The sequence below is a fragment of the Penicillium malachiteum genome (assembly GCF_028827825.1).
Source record: "Penicillium malachiteum strain IBT 17515 chromosome Unknown utg000002l:1.0-8849297.0:1.0-8852440.0, whole genome shotgun sequence".
Classification (NCBI taxonomy): Eukaryota; Fungi; Ascomycota; class Eurotiomycetes; order Eurotiales; family Aspergillaceae; genus Penicillium; species Penicillium malachiteum.
The window spans coordinates 6,159,268-6,171,893 of record NW_026643095.1 but is presented as its reverse complement, the minus strand read 5'-3'; the positions used below and the strand labels follow the sequence as shown (position 1 = coordinate 6,171,893).

The 12,626-nt window shown below is 46.4% G+C and overlaps 4 protein-coding genes across 4 annotated transcripts; 3 read left to right on the top strand and 1 right to left on the bottom strand.

Moving 5' to 3' along the window:
• Window positions 1-3,703: 3,703 nt before the first annotated feature.
• On the top strand, window positions 3,704-6,900 carry N7483_005275 (F-box/WD repeat-containing protein; the record flags this gene model as incomplete). The annotated part of the gene is made up of 4 exons (XM_057088712.1): window positions 3,704-4,006; window positions 4,076-5,335; window positions 5,394-6,713; window positions 6,772-6,900. The coding sequence occupies 4 exons, from the start codon at window positions 3,704-3,706 to the stop codon at window positions 6,898-6,900; spliced, it is 3,012 nt and encodes a 1,003-aa protein (XP_056948541.1).
• A 1,623-nt stretch (window positions 6,901-8,523) lies between these two features.
• N7483_005274 (translation initiation/elongation factor MRX8) lies at window positions 8,524-9,552 on the bottom strand (the record flags this gene model as incomplete). Its single annotated transcript, XM_057088711.1, has 2 exons — window positions 8,524-8,959; window positions 9,032-9,552. The coding sequence occupies 2 exons, from the start codon at window positions 9,550-9,552 to the stop codon at window positions 8,524-8,526; spliced, it is 957 nt and encodes a 318-aa protein (XP_056948540.1).
• A 190-nt stretch (window positions 9,553-9,742) lies between these two features.
• N7483_005273 (putative AP-3 adaptor complex subunit sigma) lies at window positions 9,743-10,359 on the top strand (the record flags this gene model as incomplete). Its single annotated transcript, XM_057088710.1, has 2 exons — window positions 9,743-9,811; window positions 9,868-10,359. The coding sequence occupies 2 exons, from the start codon at window positions 9,743-9,745 to the stop codon at window positions 10,357-10,359; spliced, it is 561 nt and encodes a 186-aa protein (XP_056948539.1).
• Window positions 10,360-10,880: 521 nt separating this feature from the next.
• N7483_005272 (60S ribosomal protein eL8) lies at window positions 10,881-12,027 on the top strand (the record flags this gene model as incomplete). Its single annotated transcript, XM_057088709.1, has 3 exons — window positions 10,881-10,886; window positions 11,161-11,238; window positions 11,317-12,027. The coding sequence occupies 3 exons, from the start codon at window positions 10,881-10,883 to the stop codon at window positions 12,025-12,027; spliced, it is 795 nt and encodes a 264-aa protein (XP_056948538.1).
• Between the last annotated feature and the right edge of the window lie 599 nt (window positions 12,028-12,626).

Genomic DNA, 12,626 nt, shown 5'->3' with positions numbered 1-12,626 from the left:
CCGAGTCCAGAATGTCCAGACGTCAAAATTGAAGGTACCTTTGTCACCATCAGTTCCTCCCCGGTGCCTTTTTGGAATACATCAAACGGGTAGGCACGGGGAGTCCTACTTCGTGCAATGATCTCAAAACGACGAGTCATAAAGACCACGATCACCCAATATTATCCAAACGTGGGTGGCACTCATGACTAATTTTTTTAGGGCTTGAAGTAATCTTCACCACTGACAGGAGTAGACTAGATCTACGGAAAATTGAGTAAGGATCGATTACATTCTAACCTTGAAAGGTTATTTAGATGACTGAGTCGGATTACTGGCTTCATATCTACTTGACTTTGTCATGTTCAAAACTTGAATTTTAGCTTCGAATAAACATGGGTTCAATTCTTGAGGTGATAATCACGGAAATACACGTAGTTCCGAGTCATAAGGCCATAAATTCTCCCAGCAACAAGTCCCTTCTATCAGGCAATGTTTTCCGGTTCCAAATCTCTGTGAGAGAATATGATCTGTACATGTGGATGTGGAAGCTACAGAGGTTGGGCATAACCTTGGAATAAGACAAATGGAGTGAGGCGGGATCTAGATCGCTCACCCGTGGACTTGCACGGAAATCTAGTGATTGATCTGGTGCATATGTGATTGATCGCTTTCCATATCGTTCGAATTCTCCTTGAAGATCTAATATTTTCGGCCTTTGGAATTCTTCAGCAGGAATGGGAATATATTGGTCTTATGGATGAATATTCTATCTGATGTTGCGACAGCTCTCACACTCAGCCAAGATCTTCTTCCATGATTAGTTTTCTCTTCGAGACTGCCAGTGGTATTTGAAATGAAATATTGCAGGCGATTCAAAAGAAATTTGCAAAACAGCCTGAGGCGGCTATGTAATATTGTAATCCAGCCAGATGCACCTGAGGCCCAGACTTTACACTTGCGAGTTCGAAGCCTTCAAGTTGGAATTGCGATACCTTGGTTTGATACCTTGAGATGGAAGAGCACTGAAAATGAAAGAAAAAAACCATTTGAAGAAAGGTTATATGTATATGTAGTAACGCCGAGTCTCTCACATGGAACATCTGGAACTACTACTCGTACCCCAGGTACAGACATGGACATTCATACGTACTATGTAGGTTTAGACAGCACTGGCATGTGAGTTAGATATAATGATCATTTCTGTCCCTGTGGCTATGTATCCTCAATGGTGTGACATCAGCCACAACATTATTTGAACGCCTGTAGTACTGTGGGTGCTAACTTGGAGGTCACGGTGATACTATTCAAATATTCAAATTTCAGTGGTCACTCGGACTAAGTAGAAACTTGAATGGAAAAATGGGAGCCAAGGTGTACAAGCGTAGATTGTTTTCATCCAAGTTGTGAATCATCTCATTCAAATTTCTCTCAAGTTTTCTACGTACTGTTTTGGTCACTTTGACTAATTTTAATAGATAAGGCTCACACGCACGAGACCTAATTATTCCAATCAACATTCCTTCTCAGGTTGATATGAACGGCAGGCCTTATTTGATTGAGGGAGCTCTAGTACTAGGTAGTCTTCAACATTGAAGTTGGAACTTGAAGTTCTTGCCAACCTCGATAGTACTAGTTCTTTGACTAGTAGGTATGTACCATTACTTCCAAGTTACTACTGCAGTCTCACAACTTGAACCACTGCCCAGGTGGCAGACTTCGAATTTTAAAAACTCAAAAATATATACATATAGCTTGAATCATCTACTACTCAATTGCACCCGACTCCGAGCATATATAGGTATCAATTGACACATGTGCACGTATTAGTAGGTACATAGTATATTTTGAATACTACCACCACCTACTAGTTCAAATGTTCAAGTGTTGTTACCCGTGGACTATTTATTGTGTACCAGTTGACACATTACTACCAGTTGACACATCCATATGCTGCCACTGGCAGTGCCAGCACTTGAGCCCTGACCTCGGGAGTGGCTTCAAATGCTGTAGTAGCCAGCAGACACCAGTTGACATATGCACATACGGGTGTAATACTCCAGGGCCACATGTACTATTAGTATTTCAATGTTCAAGTTAATGCACATGTGTTCAAATGCACATGGGTATATGCATGTATCCATGTACGCAGTACTACTTAATACCCAACTTGAACATTTGAAGCATCGACCTCCAGGGCTGGGGTGTTCGGCTGGCTCTTAGGCTCAAAATCTTACATCAAAGCCCGTGGAAATTTTGTCCATTTGCACAGGTGTATCAAACTTCAACACTGAGTCTAAAAAGTCGGGTAGTTGAGAGATATTCAAGATATATGTATTCCGGACTCCCGAGGTCCGTCTCCACTAGGGAATTGGGCAGGGCTTCAGGGGTACCTGCAGGTCATGCGTCAGGTACCTCGAAGGTACGTACACCGCTCGTGCATGGATCCAAAAAGGGATACAGGAAATGGTTATCCCTGCGACTCCCGTCTCTGATGAAATTTTTCTTGTTTTTGCTTTTTGTCTCTTTTTTTCCCCTGATCACGTACTTTGTACATCTCCCTATCTTATCGCACATTATCGATCCCGCTATCCCTGTTTCTAAGTGGATCCCACTGCCCAGGTGGATAGTAAACAAGTTGGTTCTCAGATGCCAGAGTCCGGGGCCCCACCTTGGAAGGGGCTATTTTCCAAGGATGAGCAGTGTTCAAATATTCTCATCATGTCTGGTCATAATAACCTGTTCAAATGTCAACTTGGAAGTGCGGAGTTTACTTGTTATGAACTTTCTCCATTGTATCCACGTGATCACTGAAATGGCTGGAACGCTGACTAAGATTTATATCTCCACATCCCTAAACAGGTTTGTAGCCCGACTCGATATACATTTACGATTTGATAGTGTATAAACTCCTGGTAAATGTGAATTTTATTCTTTGATAGAATAGAAGAATAGTCTGGAAAAATAGAAACAAATAACCTCAAGCTAAATTAGAATAAAAATAACAATAAAAAAAGCATAGAAGAAAAGAATCTTCCACGGAGAATCCTACGCCACTGGGACATCCCGAGCCACACAGTACAGTCAAGGTTTTCATGCTGCAGAAAACACAAAAAACCGGGCAAAACCACCCCAGAATTTGAAAATTATGGCGATCAAAGGAATAAAAAAATGAGGAGAAAGGAAATTCAAACCAAGAGAATTCTAGATTATTCGAAATTAAGAAATATACTAGTCCAAGCATTATGAAGTGTAGTTCTCAGATCAAAGAAACTTGCACGTTATCCATGACATCGTCCAATCCGGGACTCGGATTAACTTGTTGTTCTCCGCCCAAACTCCCTTGTCAGCCGCCACAGTATTTCTCTCCTCCCCTTTTGATCATCCTTGCGTCCTTCTCCCACCCTTCAAAAAAACACACATCCATGTTTCGCCTGTTAGACCCTTTTACCTTGCTGTAGATGGTCTCTTCGGTCTTTTGTGTCGGGGCGTTTTGCTAACACCCATTTTGACCCCGGTTCGAAGTGGTTCATCGCCTTCACACAACTCCCCCCCACTTTGATTGCTTCCTTTGATGATGTCTTCTCATTCTCCTCGCCCTCGCCACCCGTCACACATCTCTCACAATACACACACCTCTGAACCCAACGCGTCTTTTGCTGCATCTAATTCCCATGTGACCCACCATCCTCAGTCTCGCCTGGTTCATACCCGAAAACGCGAAATGGACGACCACGAAGGAGAGCAGATCGACCAGATCGAGCAAGGACCAACCAACAATATCTATGGCCAGTTCTCTTTCGCTCCTGCAACGCGCACTACGGTAGTCACAACCACAACTACCACTACAACTTCCTTTCCTCCCCTGATCATTAGACCTCCGCGTGCGGTTAGAGATCTGGATGCCCGACAATACCCGTTGGCTGCATCACCTACCCCATCTCCTCTGAAAAACTTGAAGTTCAATATTGGTGAAAGATCAATCATATTCAATGAGCCAGATGATTCTATGACTGCGGCTAGTCAGGTGAGACTTCCCCATCTCCCACATTTTTCTTTTTTTTCTTACGTCACGAATTACTGACATGACATATAGCTGAAGGAAAGGAATGATGCACTGCGAGCCTCAAATGGCTTGATTCGGTCTGTCAACTCATTTTCCTCTGAGGATGATAGTGCTTCTCGCCGACTGGCTCCTCCCCGATCTATGACCCGTGTCAACCGTCCCAACGCCCAAAATCGGCCTGTATCTCCAGTTTCCATCGCTGAACCTCGTCCATCAATCCTCCCACGGACGCGTGGAAGCCGAGTTCCTTCGGAACCCGTGACACGACGTATCCGCCATGAGACATCAAACGCCTTTCTTTCTCCAGCAGGCCTGGCCACTCCGGAGACAGAACACAATATTGGGAGCATTGGAGATGCAGTGGTTTCCAGACAAAGGGCGCAGAGTGCCAATTTCTCCCGCCGAGAAACCCTGTTACGGACTCCTGTATCAGCTGAGACTGGAGCAGCAAATAATTCACAAGATGCGGTGTTCACCCAAAATGATGATCAAGGTCCATCAGTTGATACAAGTGGTACATCTGGCTCTGGAACGGTCGGCCAAAGTGTTTCATTCTCTACCCAGGAAAACACATCACAGCCGCGACCAGAATTGTCGACTCAACTCTCAGCCATTGATAATGCGATGGCTCAAGATATGTGTTTACCAAGCCCTAGTCTGTCACCGGTTACTGCTATGAATGCTCTCCATGCCGAGTCCTCATTCGAATCTGAAGGGCCTGACGTGGACACTGACTCTAGCCTTGACAATAATGTTCCACGGTCTTCCAAGGTGCATCTTAATGATTCGGAATCTTCCCGAAGCAGGGCTTTGACTATGGCTGCGCCTGTTGCGCGGTCGCCAGCTTCGCTGATGGATATGCCAAAGGTGCTAGAGTTCTTTGATTCGGTCCCTGATGAATTGAAGACCTACATGATGTACCAGTTCCTCCGACGATGCCCTAAACCCACATTGCATTTTGTGGCTGACGTGGTGAATCCCACTCTCAAATGCGATTTCATCGCCTTGCTTCCCTTGGAGCTTGGCTTGAATATCGTGAAATACTTTGATGTTCAAACCATGTGTCGTGCGGCACAGGTCTCGAAGAAATGGCGTCATATCATTAATTCGGATGAGAAAACCTGGAAGGAGCTGCTTGACCAAGATGGTTACACTCTATCTGAGGGAGAGCTGGAGCGATCCATCAAAGAGGGATGGGGATGGCAGATTAGTAGCCCCGATAATTGGGAAAAGGATTTGAGTTCAAATACCCCCCAAGCCCGACTACGAGCTATCTCCGATTCCTTCTTCGTCTGCGGCGACTGACAGAGTCCCTCTTACGACCATGCCGCTCAATAGACGCCCGAAGCGAAAAGCAAACACACGAACCACGAGCCGAAAGCTGGCGAAGCGCAAGATTTCCTCTAGTGGAACGGATCATTCCGAGCCGGACTGGAAGAAGGATGTCGCGGCGTCGGAAGCACCGTATGCAGCAGCAAATGCCGCTGCTGCCGCGGTTCCATATCCAGAAGTCGGCATTCCTGCTCTACGCGGACTTTACCTCTTCAAGGCTATCTACCGTCGACTCCATGCTATTCGTCGCGGATGGATGAAGCCTGAAGTTAAGCCCCACCACATTGCTTTCCGTGCTCATGACCGCCATGTTGTCACATGTTTGCAGTTCGACTCGGATAAGATCTTGACTGGAAGCGATGACACCAACATCAATGTGTATGACACCAAGACTGGTGCCCTCAAGGCTACCCTGGAGGGTCATGATGGCGGTGTCTGGGCGCTTGAATATCATGGCAATACTTTGGTTTCAGGATCAACAGATCGTTCAGTCCGCGTCTGGGATATTGAGGGAGCCCGTTGCACGCAAGTCTTCCACGGACATACTTCCACTGTTCGTTGTTTGCAAATTGTTCTGCCCACCGAGATCGGCAAAGATTCCAATGGCCGCTCCCTGATGATGCCTAAGGTGCCTTTGATAATTACGGGTTCTCGCGATTCAAACTTGCGTGTGTGGAAGCTGCCAAAACCCACCGACCCACTCTATTTGGCCAATTCGCCTACAGCAGATGATCATGATTGCCCATTTTTCGTTCGAGTCCTATCTGGTCACAGCCATTCGGTACGTGCTATCGCAGCCCATGGTGATACTCTGGTCAGTGGTAGCTATGACTGCACTGTGCGTGTTTGGAAGATTTCTACCGGACACGTGAAATACACTTTGACCGGCCATACCCTCAAGGTCTACAGTGTTGTCTTGGACCACGAGCGCAACCGCTGCATCAGTGGTGCCATGGACCATATGGTCAAGATCTGGTCACTCGATGATGGAGCCCTGCTCTACAATCTCGATGGCCATACCTCCCTTGTCGGTCTTCTTGCCTTGCAGGGTGACCATCTTGTTTCGGCCGCCGCTGATTCTACACTCCGGATCTGGGATCCACAGCGTGGTCACTGCAAGAACACCCTCAGTGCTCACACTGGAGCAATAACCTGCTTCCAGCATGATGGTCAGAAGGTCATATCTGGCTCTGATCGAACTTTGAAGATGTGGGATGTTACGAACGGCAACTGTGTTCGAGACCTACTCACTGACCTCAGTGGTGTCTGGCAAGTTAAGTTTAATGATCGTCGCTGTGTTGCTGCAGTGCAGCGGGATAATCTGACCTACATCGAGGTGAGTTGGTCTTGTTTTGTGAATTTTATGGCATATAGAGCTAACATTAGACATGCAGGTTCTTGACTTTGGTGCAGCACGAGATGGCATCCCCGAGAGCAAACTTGGCAGACGCATTGCCGTGAGCCGTCGTGGCCGTGAAATCTCAGCGGAAAGCCATATCTCGCAGTCCGATTCCGACCTATGAACTATCCCTATCTGCTTTCCTGGACAATTACCTGGAACAGCTCCATTTTAAACGACGTCCTCTTTTATTGCTTTATTTTTTTTCATACTTTTCATTTGTTTTACAAACATCCTTTGCGACTCCTTTCCGTCCCCTGTTATTCGAACTTCTTTACTCCATTACCCATTCACGATACCCCATCCTTATGGCCTTTATCTTCTCTTGAACAAAACCCTTTGCATAGCGTGGTCGGCATTATTCAGTCATCCAGCATTACGACAGGGGCAGGCGTTGCGTGACGTTTCCTGATTCTTTTGGGATAGGTTCTTTATTTGTTTTCAAGGTTATTTTTTTGACTCGAATTTGAACCGTCCCCTTTGCATACTCATGTTACTCTACTTTCTTATTTCTGCACTACTTTTGACCTGTATCATTTCCTCGCGCATCGCTTTATACTGGGCGATACTGGGTCCGTGGTGTTTTTTAGGCCAACAATGCCTTCAATATCTATTCATTTTGATATATTCTTATTCCTCAGTGCTAATAGATACAATCCATGCGCATAGCCAGCAAATTGAAATGGCCGGAGGAAAATCCCCGTAGAAATTTGTAGTTCAAGTTAATATCACGAATTGTAATACCACAGATAGTGAGACGCCTACCAGGCGAGACTATCATGGTAGTAGACACTGGCAGCTCAGGTCTCTGCCCAGGTGATTATCTCCTTGATAGGATCTCATCTTAAGAAACGTCATCCAGAAAGACCGTACATGGAACCCCCTTCCAACATTTGAATATGATCCCTAAAATTAAAATTTAGGTGGCAGGAACTTGTAGGCTTACGGTGGTACCATGACTGACGGTTTCTGCAGCATTGAAGACTCATACATTTTAACCCATACGGAGCCTCATATGGCACTGTGACATTCAGTATCACAAAGCCGATAGGAGTCGGATTCTAAATTCTCGTCTTATCCCACCTTCAAATTGTTATAAGGCTGGCATCTCCAACTTGGATCTTGTAAACTACAACTATCCATGATTCAGAAACCTGCCAGACTCAAAACCCGCACTTCGTTACTGGTAAACATTCTCATCTGTGACCATGCAGGCGCTAAATCTCAAATTTCTTGTGAACCTCACTCTTCTTACTTGGGTCATCCTTGTCGCCCCTGCTTCGGCTCAAACCTGCCAGGAACCCTTGGCTTGTCCGCTTGGCTGGGTTTGTGATATGGATTCGAGCTCTCCTTACTATCAAGAGTGTCGCCATTGAAGAGTATGTTCAATGTGGGCTTTTTCAAGTTGCGAAGTGTCCGAGGTATGCTTACCTTCAAATGTTCTTGGCCCAACCTGAAAGTTAGTATTGATCATGTTTACTAAAACTTCCAAGGTTCAACTTGAATCGAGACTGACACATGCACTCGCATATTCAATGGGCTCGGTTTTACAAAATTGTATCTAGATTCGCTTGTAGAAACCATGAATGTTCAACATTTGAAGTGTCATTGCATATTTACATGAGTACTAGTACAATTATATTACACGGTCCCAGAGATGTCTCTGAAAAGAAGTATCTACAGCCTTTTGCCTCCCATAACCCTGCTCAACCTATATACAGAAGAGGTTGCACCTCTCATAGAGAGGCTATGATTCAGGAAGGTCGGACGATTGAGGTATCACCTCGACTTTTGGTGCAAGTTTTCCATCTTCTAAGCTCCCATCAATTCCTGCCGCGGACAAAATGGCCCATCGGACAGCATTCATACCAAGGAACTGTCCGTCACCAATGGGAACATCTGCGCTGCAGGTGACAAGCTCACCAAGTGCACCAGGTCCCTCTGAGATGCTCGGGTCCGGTTGAATAACCGTCTTCAGATCGTGCAGCATTTTGTGTAGTCGCTGAACACTCACATCTGAAACACCCGTTTTCACCTGCTTTTTCTTTTTGGCGAGGACTTTATCGACCTTGGAGAGGATTATTTGGTGGGGAATAGCATAGCGTCGGAAAAGCTTGAGGATATCTGCATCGTTTTTCTTGACTCCATGCTCGCTGTCGATGAGGATGAATGCGCGGCGAAGTCTTGCAGATGAAATTTATAAGTGGGGATTCAAAAAACCTTGTAAGGGAGAAATTGAGGGTCAATATACTTACTGCTTTCGCCCTTGTAAATATTTCAAGATCTCCATTCCCCATTCCGCTCGACTAGCCTTTCCATATCCTGGCATATCTAAAAGTACCACTTTTGATTCACCACCTTTTGTGCCACCAATACCAAATGCATTCATTTCCCTTGTCCGGCCTGGTTTAGAGGATGTCCAGCATATCTCTTGTCCCATAACGGCATTCAACAGCGAACTCTTGCCGACATTGGAACGGCCGAGAAATGCGACTTCAGGCTCGACCGAGGACATCGGTGTCGTGCGGAACTTGCTTGCAGACCATAACTTGAGTGGAGAATGACGTGAGGGTATGAATAACCTGTCGGCAAAGGCGAGCTGGGATGATGTAGGCTGTTTTGTATCCCAATAGTAGCATAGGTCGGAAGGTGTGAGGTCTTGGAGCTCCCGTTTAGTTGAAGATGAGGATTTCGAGGTACTAGGCGGATTTGAAGGGTTCGATGTGGAATATAAGCGCTTTGCAAAAGCGGAGCACCTTGAAATAGAGCGATTCATCTTTAAAGTCGTAGTTTAGAGTCGAATCATCTGGGCGCGTAAAGTTCTCCGGAAAATCAAGGACGCACGGACCAACCATGGTTATCGATAAGAGCGGCGCGGGATCTTGAGGATGAGGGAGAGTCATTACATTGATCTTCTTCCATCAAATACACACTACCTAGGTATAATCCTCCTACAATCACTCATCATGATTAACGCGGTGCTCGTATTCAATAACAATGGCCAACCACGGCTGACAAAGTTCTATACTCAACTGGTGAGTCTTGTCCAGCTGAACTGCAGGTATCTCCGAAGCTCACACGTCTATCTCAGGATACTCAAACACAGCAATCTCTCATTGCGCAAATCTACAGACTGGTAGCACAGCGACCTGCAAGCGCTTGCAATTTCCTCCCTCTTCTTCCTCCTCTTCTCTCATCGCAGGGTGCCAGCTCCTCGGCCAATGGACCCTCTGATGCGCCTACGCAGATCACCTACCGCACCTATGCCACCCTCTCATTCATTATGATCTCTACATCTATGGAGTCACCACTCGCGCTGATTGACTTGATCCAAGTCTTCGTGGAGGCACTGGATCGTATGTTTGAGAACGTTTGCGAGCTAGACCTTATCTTTGGTTACGAGACGATGCATGCAGTCCTGAGCGAGATGATTGTTGGTGGCGTTGTGGTTGAAACCAACATTGATAAAATTGTTGCAGGAGTGCGTAGTCAAGAGGGTACTACAGGGAAGAGGAAGGCTGTTCAAGCAGCGAGCACTAGCCTTGGGCGAGGGGCTCTACCAAGCCTGGGAGCATGGCGGTGATACCCAGTGTTTATTTGTTTCTTTCGCTGTTACCCTTGGCCTTCATACATATATTTTAGCGACATACCTTCTGCATGGACTGTTTCATCTCTTTTTTGTTAGTAGCGTTCTTAATGTTCGTGATGAGTACATAGAGAACATTGCTGTCGTTGGGTTATTCGTTGCGGGATGTCATCTTGAATGAGAAAAGAATCTAGCTTTGACGTTCAAGCCGATCGTAATATTTGAGAAGAACTATCGTATTCCTCGGGTATGTCAAGATGCACCAGAATCCAGTATTCCAAGGTTGTCAAGATATAGCTTAGTAGGTCGCCTAATATGGAAGGCGATGATATCACGTGATAATAACAGATCTGGATCACGTGTATGGAATTGCCCTTATTGAGCGGGTATGCCCTAGCCCTAGTCACATGTCCGCATTAGCGCGACCCACGAGAAATTCATTAACATCCACTGTCGTTCTTTTCTCTTTCATTCCTTCGAACATCGCCAATCTCGCGCAACGATCCCAAGTCGACAACATGGTGGTAAGCTTCTGATCGTCTCTAATACAGGTTTCACCTGCTGTAGTGATTCCTTCAAGGACAATTTGTCTAGCTTTCGATCCTCGTGATCAAAGCAATTCCGTCAAAATGTCCTGACAGCTTCGAAAGAGATGTCAGGCATTGGCGATGAAACTGGCTTGAGGCACGAGCCGAGGCGCCTGTAAAATGGCGCCTAGGTACTCGTGTTCTCTCTAGAGTTTAAAGAAGATGCAGCCCATAGTGGACAAGATCGCTGATCTTCTTTTCTCAATGATAGCCTCCCAAGTCCGGAAAGAAGACCGCCGCCATGCCCTACCCCCAGGGCAAGGCTGGCTCCTCCAAGAAGCAGGCCAAGGTTAGTTTCTTCTTTCCCCGGGAGTTTATGAGAAGATGAAGCAATGTACTAATCATGGGACATTTCCCCTTTTCACAGAACCCTCTCATTGAGAAGCGTTCCCGCAACTACGGTATCGGCCAGGACGTCCAGCCCAAGCGCAACCTGTCCCGCTTCGTCAAGTGGCCCGAGTATGTTCGTCTTCAGCGCCAGAAGAAGATTCTGAACATGCGTTTGAAGGTTCCTCCTTCCATCGCTCAGTTCCAGAACACCCTGGACCGCAACACTGCTGCCCAGACCTTCAAGCTCCTCGCCAAGTACCGCCCTGAGACCAAGGCCGAGAAGAAGGAGCGTCTCGTCCAGGAGGCTACTGCCGTCTCCGAGGGCAAGAAGAAGGAGGATGTCTCCAAGAAGCCCTACAACGTCAAGTACGGTCTCAACCACGTCGTTGGCCTCGTTGAGAACAAGAAGGCTTCCCTCGTCCTGATCGCTCACGACGTTGACCCCATTGAGCTGGTTGTCTTCCTTCCCGCTCTTTGCCGCAAGATGGGTGTCCCTTACGCTATTGTGAAGGGTAAGGCCCGTCTCGGAACTGTTGTCCACAAGAAGACCTCCGCCGTTCTGGCCCTGACCGAGGTCCGCTCCGAGGACAAGACCGAGTTCTCCAAGCTCCTCTCCGCCATCAAGGAGGGTTACACCGAGAAGTACGAGGAGTCCCGCCGCCACTGGGGTGGTGGTATCATGGGTGCCAAGGCCAACGCCCGCCAGGAGAAGAAGCGCAAGGCCGCTGAGAACGCCATCAAGGTCTAAGTCTCTCTTCCGTGACTTGGATTTTTGTTTGACGGGATCGTCTTCCTCCAAAAGTTTTAATGGGAACCACGAGGTGTTTCAGGGCTCTGGATTACTTGTTAACGGCCAATTCTTTTTAGCTTTAGATGGGTGTGAAAGAGCCATTGGCATTTCGATCTCCTGTTCTGACAAAAAAGAAATAATTTTTTCTCTCATGAACTTCATGAACTCTCCTAACACCCTTATGTACCAACTTTCTGCAGATACCCATGAATGCATTTCTCTACTTGTTCCACATGGCTCCTGTAGAAATGTTTCGAGATCAGCATTCATGCACTCTGCTTGTGTAGCTTCGTAGCCTTGTAGCCTCGTAAATGTAGCTGTGATTACCCGATATGTAATATTGGAAGCCTGAGTTCACATGGTGAAGTTCATTGATCCCTTCAAGTTCAATGTTCTAACTTAGTTACTTTCAAAATGTTAGCCATGTTGTTCTAGACTCGGATCCATCAACTGTTCCAGATGTCTGCTCCAGATGTTCGTGCTATGTAAAAACTTGAGAAGTTAAATTCAAACTAGTACAACTCAGGCTTCAGGTTCTTCAAAGTTTGAAATGTTGA